General features: G+C 42.8%; 1 protein-coding gene across 2 annotated transcripts in view; it reads left to right on the plus strand.

The window, feature by feature from the left end:
* The window catches only part of RYR3 (ryanodine receptor 3), a 584,152-nt gene that overhangs the window by 321,354 nt on the left and 247,980 nt on the right, over window positions 1-14,818 (plus strand). For both annotated transcript variants that reach the window (XM_025390215.1, XM_025390216.1), the window contains exons 20-24: window positions 3,469-3,685; window positions 8,134-8,238; window positions 9,622-9,725; window positions 10,884-10,967; window positions 13,244-13,403. In XM_025390215.1, the coding sequence (XP_025246000.1) occupies window positions 3,469-3,685; window positions 8,134-8,238; window positions 9,622-9,725; window positions 10,884-10,967; window positions 13,244-13,403 (670 nt within the window). The remainder of the gene's footprint in view (window positions 1-3,468; window positions 3,686-8,133; window positions 8,239-9,621; window positions 9,726-10,883; window positions 10,968-13,243; window positions 13,404-14,818) is intronic.

Consider the following 14,818-nt stretch of genomic DNA (forward strand, 5'->3'; position numbering starts at 1 on the left):
CTCCCTGAAAGTTCTCTCCAAAGGAATTCTTTCCTTTATCCGTCTAGAGGTGTGTGATAGGCTGTGGCTGTTAGAATTGGTTTCACAGGTTTGTTTTTTGTTTTTTGTTTTTTTGTATATCCTACATAGTTGACTCAGCGCTTCACTTTAGAATGTGAAAATATTTAGCATCCTATGAATTATGGATTCATACATCTAACTTTGGGACCTGAACCAAAACTCTGAGACAGAGGGGAGCCCACTTTCATATACTCAGATAATTGAAGCGAGTTTCAGATACTTTGTTTCCTTCTTTGGTTGTTCCCTTCAAACCTAAATTTTATCTCCCTAGTTATTACCTTTGATCTCATCAATCTGGATCTAGTAGGGCAAGTTATGAGGGGGACCTTCAATATTGGTGGCGGTTTATTGGATCCCTTCTCATAGACTCTGGGCAGTTTGTTCACAGGCAGTGAGGGGAGGAGCCATAGGTGGTGGGTGTGCCTGGGACCATAGTCTGTTCAGTCTGCCTGCTGAGGCCACAGGGATTCTCATCTGCAGGACTTCTGAAGCAATCCAGGACCTTTTCTTCTACCCACTGAAGTACAGCACGATGATGTTTGAAGACCAAAGCTTCAGTATGCCATAAACACTGATTCCTGCCTGTGTTAATTTATTTTACAGTTTATGTGGCCATTAGAGGACGTAAGATTCAGATTTATAACCAAATGATCAGTCTGCTTTTAATAACTGAATATAAAAACTAAGCATTGTTCTCATTAAATACTACCTGAAACTCTACCTTTCTTGATTTGTTATCTTATCCAGCAGATTTTAAAACCTAAGATAAATTTTGAAACTCAACAATTAGCAAGAGAGCTCATGAATAATTAAATTCCTCTAGAAATCCTCCTAAGAGGCGATTTACTTGTTCTTGGAATCCATATGCTAGTGAGTAATGGAATACGCTTACTTGCTGTACAAGCTACTAGGCATTCAGCTCCTCGCAGGAAAGATGCTCAATGAGAAGAGAGAGGCAGAAAATTTCCCACACCAATTCTTTGCCCAGAAAGATCCAATTTTATCCCATGGTTTCCATACGTCAGTAACACAATCTGTTATGTTGCAATTGAATTGGGAAGTTCTCAACAAATAATGTTAAGATTTAGTCATTATTTCCTGAGGTTCACTAAATTAGTAATACTGCAGGCTAATGACTCAATTTTGTTTTAATTTCATTGTTCACATTGTTAATACACATAGATCGTGCCCTATTACATAACACTTAATGTCGGAACATTCACAAGGGACAGTTGTGATTCTAACTCTATATCATTATTATTGAGTACCTTAAAATAGGAAACTGGGAGGTTTTGTATGATTTCTATAATTAATTTTAAAACAGTATTTTATAAAATGCTTTTCAGATAAAGTGTTCTTATTGGGAAGGAAGAAAACCTTAGCATCTCTTTACTTAAAAGAAGCTTTATTTTCCTGTTTCACAATTAGGTTTCCACTATCACAATTAGGCAGCCAACACTGAGAATATCTTGCAAGGCTGACCTACCACAACGTTCCAGTGAAAGGAAGTGAGGCCCATTGGAAAGTATCCTGTTGTGAAAGTTTTGCCAAATCATAACTTTTCTCCATATACCTCATCCCCCTCCACTCATACACACAGTCCATGAGCAATTCCGAACAAGCCTAATTCCAAAACAAAACTGGGTATGGCTGCTTGGATCACCTCGGTCCAACCCACCATTATCTCCCTGTGACTATTTCAGGAGCCTCCCCACTGGTCCCCAGATCTATCTGCATAGGGCAACTAGGAGAATCTTATATTTCCTTACATTAAAACCCATCAGCAGCTTTCCACTTGAAATAAAATCCTACCTCCTTACCAGGGCTCACAGACCCTGCCTGATACAGCCCTACCACTCAGGCTCATGGTGTTCTCACCCACGCCACCCTCCTTCCTGTTATCTGATCCACCCAAGGTCTTCTCCACCTCAGAGCCTTTGCACTTGTTCCTCTGCCTGAAATGCTCCTCCTCCAGATCTTGAGCTCACTGGTTTTTCCTTACCCCTCAGAGTTAGCTCACATGTCAGAGAGGCCTTCCTTGATGCCAACAGCCAACCCCTTACCTGAGTGAATTCACAGCTCCCTTTTTAAAACCCCATCAGATGTCTCCCAATCAGTACTTATGCCTATTTGTCTGCTAGAATACCTGTTTCGTGACACCAGGGATGCCGTATACCTTGTTCATTGCTGAATCCCAGTAGAAAAGCAAGTGCTAATTGTATGGGCTCAGTAAAGATTTGTTAAATGGAGAAGGGGAGGGGAATGAATGTTGTACGTAAACACTGCATATATATTGACTTTTTTCCAGTGTTCAATTACTGTTGAACCTCCAGAGTGCCATATCTTGCCATGTTTTAATTATGGAAAACTGGTTGTATTTCCTCATCAATTTAATGTGGTTGCAGTTGACTTGTGAAAGCTCTATTTCTGATTATAAACCTGGGATCATATGAAGTAACATTTTAAAATCGCTTACTTTCACCTTTTTCTTTTTGCTTGGGGAACTTTAGGGTCCAATCTAACCCTAACCTAACCCATGTATATGAGGCTGACTTTCAGCCAGAATGCTGAATTACGATATTGAAAGACTTCTGCGCGATGGTAATCAGAGCCTGCCTGCTGTTACTGTCAGACCTTTAGTGTCCTTCCCCACTTTGTTAGGAAGTGCCAGTGAGCACTACAGGAGGTGGGCCAGGGTGTCAGGATTGGGTACTATCAGGGGGATGATACTAAGAAAGACATTGGCATCCCAGTGAGCAAATGCTTGATGCCCATCTGTCCCTACGCGGCCATGGCTGCCTCCTCACAGCCACCCCGATACGGCTGCTTCAGGGAAATGTGGCCTCCACAGTGTAACATTTTTAAGTAACCTTGCCAGCCATGAACCATTTGTGATTAATACTCTGATGCTACTTAGTCTTTCCCTTGAATATTAAAATAAGATTTTACTACTTTCTCCATATAGTTATATCATGCTTTCTTTAACCAATGTGTGGATAATTTCCCTCAAGAAGAGTTGAAGTTATCATACTGTAATTTCGATATGATCTTTACAGAGAATAATCTCATCATTATCACTGTTATGCTTTTCAATACTGCAGTAATATCTATAGTAATTATTTACCTGTTAGAGTACAGATAAACTTGGTTCTAAAAACCTAGTGGTTTACGTATATAAATGTTTAGGGACTTAGCCGTGATAGGTCAGCTGAGGATCATGCCTTGATGCTCACTTACCCCTCTGCTGTTTTGGTACCTACTGGAGGATGTTTGCCGTGGTTAATCTGAAGTCATTCACTTCTCAACAAAATTATGTTGAGGGTGGGAGGCAGGGATTGATCTTTAATTTTCACTTATTTGGGCTGCATTTTTTTTAACCTCTGTATTTCTGCTGTCTTCAAATGACAGAGTACGTTTCCTGATGGGTGGACGTCATGGAGAGTTTAAGTTCCTGCCACCCTCTGGCTATGCCCCTTGCTATGAAGCCTTACTTCCAAAAGAGAAGATGAGATTGGAACCTGTCAAAGAATATAAACGTGATGCTGATGGCGTTAGAGATCTCTTGGGTACCACCCAGTTCCTATCCCAAGCCTCTTTCATCCCATGCCCCATAGACACCAGTCAGGTAGGTTCAAATTGCCAGCAAAAGACAGCGGATACAGATGAAGCCATAGAGTTAAATACTTCTTTCTTTCTTGTCTTTGAACCTTACTTAATATACATGTTCCATAATTATTGTGTAATGTGAACAACTATTACTCTCCACATTTTCACCATGTGCGTCAATTGGGTCTTTAAGGATTTCTCAGTCAGTGAATGTTGAACACCTGCTATGTGTGTTATATTCTGTGAAGGATAGACAGAAATATTGATGTATTCTCTGGGAATTCTCAACCAAGTTAAAGATGTAAGAAGCAAATGTATGATTTTTTTAAAAGGCCAAATGTAATAAATGCAAAATGAACAGTATGCACCAGTAAATGCTAGAGAAATCCTTTAGGCTAGAATGTTTCTAGAAGTCTGTGTGGTAAGGGTGGAATTCAGTTAGAGCCTTTAATAAGCTTAAATGGGGGAGGGTCTCCAGGGGTGATATAAAAGAAATGGGATAAATAAGGGCCTAGAAGTAAAAACACAAAGTAGAAGTATAGACAGGTGGCAATGCATGTTCTCATATGGCTGAGCTCTTGGAAGAGGGAGGAGGAGCATGTAGGAGAAGAGTTGGAAAATAAAAGGGAGAGAAACAGGGAATGGCATGGAGGGCTTTGAAAGTGCTGATAAATGGATATTTTCTTTCCCTTCCAGGGTCTGTATTTTGAGAGAGACACATCACGTGGTGTTACAAGGGGCATGCGAGAGCTTTTAGCATTTTATATACAGCAGGGCTATTTGAATCACCATTCTAGATGTTATAGAAAATAAATGAAAAGAGACCATGCCTCTAAGGCACTTGGGGTTAATAATTTGCACAATATAGCTCTTTTAGCCTACAGGCTTTCTCTAGCATGCATTTTCCCCGTAATATTCATATGACCCTATTGTATTCATCTATGTGTATATGTTCATGAGTTTGCTTCTTACCTCCTGTGGCTAATGACTATGTATTATTCTATTTTCATACTGCTATAAAGAACTACCTGAGACTGGGTAATTTATAAAGAAAAGAGGTTTAGTTGACCCACAGTTCTGCATGGCTGAGGAGGCCTCAGGAAACTTACAGTCATGGCAGAAGGTGAAGGAGAAGCAAGCACCTCTTCACAAGGCAGCAGGAGAGAGAGAGCGAAGCGGGAAGTGCCACAGTTTTAGGCCATCAGATCTTATGAGAACTCTATTACGAGGACAGCAAGGGGGAAGGCTGCCCCTATGATCAGATCACTTCCCACCAGGCCCTTCCCCTGACACGTGGGAATTACAATTCGAGATGAGATTTGGATGGGGTCACAGAGCCAAGCTATATCACTTTCTATAGCATTTCAGTATTTCTCTGCCTGCTTCACAGAGTACCTTGATGGGGAATGAGAATGTTGATAGGAAATTGAGAGGGGGTTGTGAGCTAGAGGTGATTCTAAGAATTAGATCATCTGGGTCCTGTGTATTCTAGATGTCAGGGAGGAAAAGTTTTTCTTCTACCCTCCTAGGTTCTGTTTTTGGGGTCCTGTGAATTAAACTCATATGGACAGATTAGAGAGAAAAAAACATTTTAATCACCTGGTATGGCGTTCACAAAGAAATGTGGCTCAGGGAGGAAGTCAGAATTTGGAGCTTATATACCATCTTAATAGGGAAAGGAGATGGGGAGAAGGGCACTTCTGGGAAAATAAATGCCTTGGGGAAAGATAAATGATTCCTAAGGAGAACAGATAGGAGATACGATAGTTCTGTGACAGAGTCTGTTTAGGTGTGATGCTGACCTTTCTCTGGTGGTAGGTGGCAATTTCCCCTGGGAAAAAAATTGTTGAATTCTTTTGGGGGGGTTCTTTTTTTAGGCAGATAAGAGGAGTCCAGAAACAGCCCCATCCTGTGTCATTTGTTTTTCAAAGTCTTCAGCTCAAAATAATCCTTATACCACTGTGGCATTTTCTGGACTCCTTCATAGACAAGAAGCTTGAAGGCCAAGGCCTGAAGGAGCTTCTTCATGGATACAGGGCTGCTGTTGCCCAAGCAGACAGAGAGTAGAAGCATGAGTGTGACTGTCTGGGCTGCCTCTCCTGACTTAAGTAATCAGAAGCATGTGTGTTACTCAGACAGGGCTTTCTAGAAGATGCTGGCCTCAACAAGAGTTCAAAAGAATGAGGTAAAGTTTTGATCGGGGAGACTTGTTGAATGACTTTGACCAAAATGCTGATAGTGATATAGACAATAAGGTCCAGTCTAAGGGGGCCTCAGATGGAGATAGAGGAACTTGTTGGGAACTGTAGTAAAGGTCGCTCCTGCTATGCAAAGAGACTGGCGACATTTTGCCCCAGCCCTAGAGGTCTGTGGAACTTTGAATTTGAGAGAGATGATTTAGGGTATCTGGGGGAAGAAATTTCTAAGCAGTGAAGCATTCAAGAAGAAGCAGAGCATAAAAGTTTGAAATATTTGCAGGCTAATGATGCAATAGAAAAGAAAAACCCATTTTCTGGGGGAGAAATTCAAGCCCACTGCAGAAATTTGCATATATAACAAGGAGCTGAATGTTAATCACCAAGACAATAGAGAAAATGTCTCCAGGGCATGGCATTGACCTTTGCAGTAGCCCCTCCCGCAGGCCTGGAAGGAAAAAATGATTTTCTGAGCCAGGCCTAGGGCCCCCTTGCTTTGGGCAGCCCAGGAATTTGGTGCCCTGTGACCCAGCCATTTCACTCCAGCTATGGCTAAAAGGGGCCAAGGTACAGCTCAGGCCATGGCTTCAGATGGTGCAAACCCCAGGCCTTGGTAGCTTCCACATGGTGTTGAGCCTGTGAGTGCACAGAAGTCAAGAATTGAGGTTTGGGAACCTCTGCCTAGATTTCAGAGGATGTATGGAAACACCTGGATGTTCAAGCAGAAGTTTGCTGCAGGGGTGGGGTCCTCATGGAGAACTTCTACTAGGGTGGTGTGGAAGGGAAATGTGGGGTTGGAGCCCCCACACAGAGTCCCCACTGGGACACTGCCTAGTGGAGCTGCGAGAAGAGGGCCACTATCCTTCAGGTTCTAGAATAATAGATCCATCAACAGCTTGGAGCGTTCACCTGGAAAAGCCACAGACACTCAAGCATGCAAGTCCTCCTGAAATGTCAGCTCCAGCTGACAGATGCCAGGCAAAAGTATGGGTCCAGTGCTAGTCATCTTCTAAGTTGTCAAAAGAAACTAGAAATCTGGAATTTTATATGAAATCTCCCATTTCCTAGGGATTGTCAACCAATAAACATGAAAATAATAATAAAAATAATCTGAGAGGAAAAAAAACTTAGGCTCCCAGTTTGTGACCTCTGTGGAGAGATAGGAGCAAAACATCAGGAAAATACAGAGGAACTCTCCCTTTAGGTAATCAGGGGACTCAAGGGTAGCAACATTTGAACTAAATGCAGCGGAATAAACGTTGAAGGTATTTGCCAGGTGCCAAGGAAGGGTGTGTGGGGGTTGTGGGTGTGTGATGTGTACAGTGGGGAGTATTAATAAAGGTTAAGGTTGCATATGCAAGGACACAGAACTGTGAAACAATGTGGTCTTTTAGGAGAATTTCAAGGAGTTTGAAAAGGATGTGTTTGTAGAGACTGTGATGAGAACTGAAGAACAGCACTGTGTATGTGGTTAATACATCTAGTCTTAGTGTCAAGGAAGACTTGGGTGACACTAGAGAGTTTTGACATGATTTTTTGTTGTAGACTTGTCCCACTGGCTGCAGTGTAGAGGATAGATCAGTGGGGAGCTGGGGAGGCCAATTATAAGGCTCTTGGAATGGTCTACAGAGAAAATAATGAGGTTGAGTAATGGAGAGAAGGGGATTCCTCAGAAGGACACTTAGGAAATGAACATGGTAGGTTTCATGACTGATTAGATGGGGGGAGTAGTGCCAAGGGAAAGATAATGGGATCACTTCCAGGCTTAAAGAGGTAGTGGGGCCATGCAACAAAAAGAGGAAATAAAAACAGGAGGAGAAAAAAGATTTGAAAGGAAAAATATCAAATTCAGCTTTGAGTAATATATTGAGCTCACTTTAATAGAAGAATCCTGTAGGCAGCTGGAACCATGAGTCTAAACTTGAGACCATGGTTAGAAATGGCCTGACTTGGGAGTGATCATCTACTGGGCGAGAGAGCATGGAGAGAGGAAATAAGGTGAGGCAAGCATTCACATGTGAAGAACATACAACATATATACCTACAGAAAAGACAATGGTCAGAGAGGCAGCAAGGAGCAGAGAGGAAGCCAAGAAAGGAAGAGGGAGGAGGGCTGGGAGCATGTGGGTCAAGCAGAGTGAGGTCAGATACTGCAGCTCCTCCTGAGTGATATGCCATTCAAGTGGGGTGCCTGATCCTATAGATTGTATGATGGGTTTCAATACAATTGATTCTTATAGTTCTGGCTTTTCACTTGCTCCTTTTCCTTTAGGTTGTTTTGCCACCTCACCTCGAAAAGATCCGAGACAGACTAGCTGAAAACATCCACGAGCTTTGGGGAATGAATAAAATAGAGCTTGGCTGGACTTTCGGCAAGGTATGTGTCTCAGTGGCCAGGCTGGGGTGGAGGATGGGATTGCCTTGTTATCTGGAACCGTTCTTCCTGCTGCATGCCTAGTTTTCATTGCATTCACTAGTCAGGAACACTGAGGAGACCAGATCTTCACAGACAGAACCAGAAGTCTGTCCCCTTTCTTACTCCCAAATACTGGTTTATTTTATTTGGGATATATCGTTGTTTCTCAGCGCCTGCTTCAGAATACTTACATCTCTCCTTCAGAAAAAAAAATTGTCATCTCTGTGTGGATAGTGAAAAGTGGCTGATTCATTGTTTTGAATCAGAACTTGTTTAATATGGTTTTCAGATGTATCACTAAGATTAATGGACACTCAGAGGAGGATAGGGAATCTTTCACTGGAAATCATTTTTCAGAGAGAATGTAAATTGACTGTGTTTCATGATTTGTGTAAGGTCATGTCTGAAGGCAGAAGGACAGGTGAGTTCTGAAGCTTCCTATTACCCCGACACTCTCAGATGACACACATTCTAGCTTAGTTACTGACAAAGTCTCTGCACTCCCACTCTTATGTATTTATATAGCTACCATAAAATATTCTCACCACATGAGGATGGCTTCACGATTGAACTCCTAATATCTAGCTCAGGGTCTGTCATGTAGTACAGGCATTCAACAAATGTTTGTTGAATGAATGAATTACTTAATGTCTAAAACTGTACTGTCTAATACAAAGCCATGAGTCACATGTGGCTACCGAGTATTTGGAAGTGTGACTAGTTTGGATTGACATGTACTAAAAGTGTAAAATAGTCACCAGAGTTTGAAGATTAGTGTGGGGGAAAAAGTAAAATATCTCATAAACAATTTCTTCTGTTGATTACTTGTTAAAGTGATTATTTTGTATTTATTAGGTTAAATAAAACACATGATTAATTTCAACTTTTCTTTTTGATTTTCTAATGTGGCTACTAGAAAATTCGAAATTACAAATATGCTTCACTTTTGTGGCTGACTTTTGGTTCTACTGCACAACACTGGTCCAGATTCTGTAGCCTGTCCTATGCTGAAGAATGTTCCTCTTCAGTAACATTATGTGTACATGAATTTTGGAGGAGCAAGAGCATGGCTGCCACATGTAACACTGCTTCTCTGGGAAAGTATGTTTGAAATGCAGATGCTTGTCTAGAAATAAATCCACAGAGCACAAACCACTGGCAACTTGGAGACTGTGTGTCTCGTTTACTGGAGAGATCATCCGTTTGCCTATCAGCAAGTTGCTGTCTTTGTCCTGCCTGATACGGATTGCCTGGGCCATGTTTCAAAGTATGTTCTGTTCTGTTTTCCCATGCAGTGCCAGCTGTCAAAACTTAAATCACATTCTTTCTTATGTCACCACCTAGATACGAGATGACAATAAAAGACAACACCCTTGCCTTGTGGAGTTTTCAAAGCTCCCCGAAACTGAGAAGAATTATAACCTGCAAATGTCGACTGAAACCTTGAAGTGAGTGTTTAATTGAGCTGAAGTTGTACAAACAATGAGTAGATGATTTAATACATTATAACTAAACTGCAAAGATATGTCTCTTGCCTGAAAACATGGCACATTCTAATAAATTAGAGGAGATGATGATGAATCCTGTCACAAGAGGATTTAGCATAACCATCCACCATTATTATTGACTATATTTCTTAAACCATTTGCTATTTGCTAGGGACAGGGAAAAGGTAACAGGCAGAAGAGAAACTTAGAATCAAAAGACCAGGTACCTCCTGCAGTTCACATTAAATAAAGGAAAAAAGATAAAGCATTTCTAAATCCCATTGGGAAACCTGATTTGATTCACTAAAATTCAATTTTCAAATAACTTTTGCTTCTATGTTGCTACCCATGGGCCTAATTTAGACCTTAACTTTTCTAGCCCAAATTGGTATCTCCCATTTTGAATTCTTTGGGAACTTGCTACCTGTTCTCTTGTCTTTGCATTTCCCTGTTCTCTAGTTGTCACTGCAGAACATTTTAACTTTGTGGTTTTGTTGGCATAACGATGCTTGGTAAGGTCCCTTGTCCCACAGGCTCACATGGGATACCTTCAATTACACTGGCGCTTCTTGAAGGTACAGCTTCGTACTTCATGGTGTTAAGCACAGTTTATGCACTTACAGGCATCATGCAGTAAATATTTGCTACCTGGGGCTGGGCATTAGAATTCTGTCTGTTCCATGGAATTAGAAGCAGCATATATTTCTCATGCAAATTTATAAAATAGAAAAATGTCTCCAAGACAGGCAATTAACAAATTTCTCTTTTGTAATCTTATGCTTGCTATCATCTAAATTGGGAGTTGGCAAATATGGCACATAGGACAATCAGACCAGCTACCTATGTTTGTAAATAGATTGTTTTTGTAACAGAGTCAGACTCATTGGTTTGCATATTGCCTATGGCTGGCTTTGCTCTGTAATCACAGAGTTGTAGCTGTGACAGAGACGTATGGCTCACAAAGCCTAAGGCATTTACTCTCTGGCTCCTTACAGAAAAAGTCTACTGACCCCTGGTCTAAATGAATGGCTCTTGTCTGTTTTCAACTCAGATGTGAATTAGGGTTCCTTCTGTTCCTGACACTGCAGTTGACCTTGGTCTTCTTCTGTTGTGTCACAGAACCCTCCTGGCCCTGGGGTGCCACATTGCTCATGTTAACCCAGCTGCTGAGGAGGATCTCAAGAAGGTCAAACTGCCCAAAAAGTAAGTGATTTTTTTAATGGTTCAAGATTTTAATGCTTTAACCTGGATTTTTAATCGAGGAGGGTGGTACCAAGACAGACAGCAGCCCACGTACTTGCTAGCACCAGCTCAGAAGGGCTCCCCTGTTTCCTAGACGGCACTGAAGCCCTCAGATAGAAGCCTGGTGAAGAAGTATTTCAGGGTTTTCCCTCTTTCTGCCCCCCTACCTGGACCCACACTAATGTTGTTAGTTTTGAGCCAGGAGGTGTGGAGACGTCAGATGGATGCTAGTCTTTGGTCTATAAGAATAGCATTCAGCACAAAAGCTTAAAAATGGTTCACAGTCATGACAGAGAGTCACTCCTCTGGCACTGGACCAGCCTTATAAGTCCTTTGTGGAAGGGGTATCTCTGCCACCGTTCATTTGACCCCCTAGATCTGCCTGTGTCCTACTCTCCCTCTCTCCCGCTACTTTCAGACAGAGGTGCACATTTCTTTTCTTTGCACATTCAAATGCTTGCTCAGTGGCACATCCACTGGCTCCCTTGTTTGCTCGCTCTCATGCATGCCAGCAGATGTGCAAATGGAGTCACACACAGGTGTCATCATCACTTAGGAGCCAAGCAGTGCCAGCTTTAATCAAACATTTATCTTCCCCCTTCTTTCCTCTTAACCTTCCAAGATCCACTCTCACACACGCAACTCCTAGCACCAAGAAAAGCACATCTGACAGGCTGCAGTGGGGGGACAGGCTGCTGGCCAAAGCTGCTGAGGTCAGGATGCAACAGTCATCCTGAGGTCATCCTGCCTCTGCCCAAGAGCAACGTCCTGAAAAGGTGGATGCAGAATATTATCTTCTACCTACCTACCTACCTACCTACAATAGACCCTGCATCTCATGCCACTCAGAGGTCCTGGATGGATTCAGCCCTGGTCTATGGTTCATCACTGTTGGAGTCTGGCTTTGGCCTAGGCAGTCAGTGGCCCTAGGACCACAGATACCTTTTTCTTTTTTTTTCTTTTTTGAGACAGAGTCTTGCTCTGTCGCCCAGGCTGGAGTGCAGTGGCGCGATCTTGGCTCACTGCAACCTCTGCCTCCCAGGTGCACAACATTCTGCCTCAGCCTCCTGAGTAGCTGGGACTACAGACACCCACCACCATGCCCAGCTAATTTTTTGTATTTTTAGTAGAGATGGGATTTCACCGTGTTAACCAGGATGGTCTCAATCTCCTGACCTCATGATCCGCCTGCCTCAGCCTCCCAAAGTGCTGGGATTACAGTGTGAGCCACCGTGCCCGGGTGCCATAGATACATTTAAACTCATATTCCCCCATGGCTGTGACAATCTGCTTTCCTGAGTTTCCCTCCACAGTGTACCCCAGTCTTCTCCATTTACACGATGTGTCTACCTAGAGCTCTTCCACTTCTTCCCGTTATCAGTCAATTTACAGACATTTGAGGCTGTGACTCTTGGACTGGACAGCTAACTGCTAAGATCACTTTAAGTTCAAAAATTCTCTGACATCTTTTTTTTTTTTTTTTTTTTTGAGACAGAGTCTCGCTCTGTCACCCAGGCTGGAGTGCAGTGGTGCGATCTTGGCTCACTGTAAGCTCCACCGCCTCCCGGGTTCACGCCATTGTCCTGCCTCAGTCTCCTGAGTAGCTGGGACTACAGGCGCCCACCAGCCTGCCTGGCTAATTTTTTGTATTTTTAATAGAGATGGGGTTTCACCGTATTAGCCAGGATGGTCTTGATCTCCTGACCTCATGATCCGCCCACCTTGGCCTCCCAAAGTGCTGGGATTACAGGCGTGAGCCACCGCACCGGGCCCTTTTTTTAATTCCAAAAGTAAAAGTTTAGCCTTTACATTTCGACTGAGTGATTATTCTGTGCTGCTTTATAAGAAGACATTTGCTAACAAGACCTTGGTTTTGACTTCCTGTGTTTTTGTAGTAGGATGACGGGCTTCTGGTAATATTGCAGCATACTGAATGTGCCCATTATTTGTAGAGAACAGAGGTAGTTTTCTTAGAAATAAAGATGGTTTGTACTGACCATCTGCTTTTTTCAAGTCTTCTTTGAAATATGTTATGTGTGTTGGGAAGGAGGGTCGTAGATTGGGGGCTTCATCTATAGACTTGAAACAGAGCTGAGCTATTCGTTCAGCCAAAGAGTGGGACCTGTGACCGTAGCCTTATTTGCATAGCATTCTTACCATGTGCTCTTGGTCTAAAATCTGGAATGAGAAACTCATGGAGTTCTGTTAAAACTGTGTACTTTTACATTTACTTGTAGCTATATGATGTCCAATGGCTATAAGCCAGCCCCTTTGGATTTGTCTGATGTGAAGCTGTTACCTCCTCAAGAAATTTTAGTGGATAAGCTTGCAGAAAATGCACACAATGTTTGGGCAAAAGACAGAATAAAACAAGGATGGACCTATGGCATCCAACAGGTAAGAAATGCTGGGTCAGGCATGCTGGCAAAGTTAGAAGAGAGGACCATCCATCCACATGCCATTTTGGTTTGGTGTGTGTTAGATCAGAAGGAAGAGGTTGCCTTTGCACTCTGTCCCTCACACCTCAGTGGGTTCATTATTTATGGAATCATGGGGCTGGACAGAATTTGTAATGGTCACATCATAGCTCAGCAGTATTTCTGGGATGGTCCCACGTATCTGCTGGTGAGGATGAAATGGAGGGGAAGCTAGCCCAGCAGAGCAGCAAACCAGCTGCCCAAAAGCTTTTACCTCCTTACTTCAGTCCACTGGGCCAACGATTTCTGGACAGAAGTCTTGGCCTGAGCAGGAGGCAGCTTGAAAGCAAGAGCACAGCAAGAAATTAGATAGAGTTCAGTCCCAAACCACCTGGCACACCTCTTTCCTTGAGATGGTTTCTCCCATCTTAGTAATCACTAGTGGTAGCGTTAGTATCAGGGAAGTTCAGGAGTGGCTATGTGCACATTAGTGAATTCATACTGGAGCCTCCAAACCTGCACACATCTGGAAGCCAGGAAGGATACAACTGTGGAAACATGCGGGGAGGAGGAGCAGCAGAGTGAAGAGGTTCAAAACAGCATGTTATACTTATGAGTTTGGATGACTTATCTGTGCAATTGTCCCTATTGTCTTCTTAGTCCCTCCTAAGGAACTGAGAGGGACATTACTACAAATGTGTGTCCTCTGCCATGAAATGAACACACTGTGTCCCTGCCACCTTTTCCGACGTTTCTCCATGAAGGCTTGTTAAGCTGTCATGAGGAGGCTATAGCAACCTAAATCATGACATGATCTTTCATAGGGAAATCATTATACAAATCTCCATCTGCTTTGCCTTGGGAATGGAGGTTTCTAACCAATTCTGTGTCGCTTCATTTTATTCACAGGCTAGTATTATTAAAAGTGTTTTTGTTTTGTTTTGTTTTGTTTAATGAGACTCTCACTCTGTCACCCAGGCTGGAGTGCATGACCTCAACTCACTGCAACCTTCATCTCCTGGGTTCGAGTGATTGTCCTACCTCAGCCTCCCGGGTAGCTGGGATTACAGGCACTCACCACCACACCCAGCTAATTTTTGTATTGTTCGTAGAGATGGGGTTTTACTGTGTTGGCCAGACTGGTCTCGAACTCCTGACCTCAAGTGATCTGCCCACCTCGGCCTCCCAAAGTGCTGGGATTACAGGCATGAGTCACCACGCCTGGCCAAAAGTGTTTTTTGATGCTAGTTTGAGCATTAGTAAAATGTTTCCATTTATAGTCATTTAATCTGGAGAAGAAGTGGCAAGTATGTACACTGGTAAATGTGAAGGCACTGAGGGAAGTGCTCATAGACCTAGAGCCGCCAGAAAGCCAGGACTGTTGCTGGGAATATG

The sequence above is a fragment of the Theropithecus gelada genome, chromosome 7a (genome assembly GCF_003255815.1).
Source record: "Theropithecus gelada isolate Dixy chromosome 7a, Tgel_1.0, whole genome shotgun sequence".
Lineage (NCBI taxonomy): Eukaryota > Metazoa > Chordata > Mammalia > Primates > Cercopithecidae > Theropithecus > Theropithecus gelada.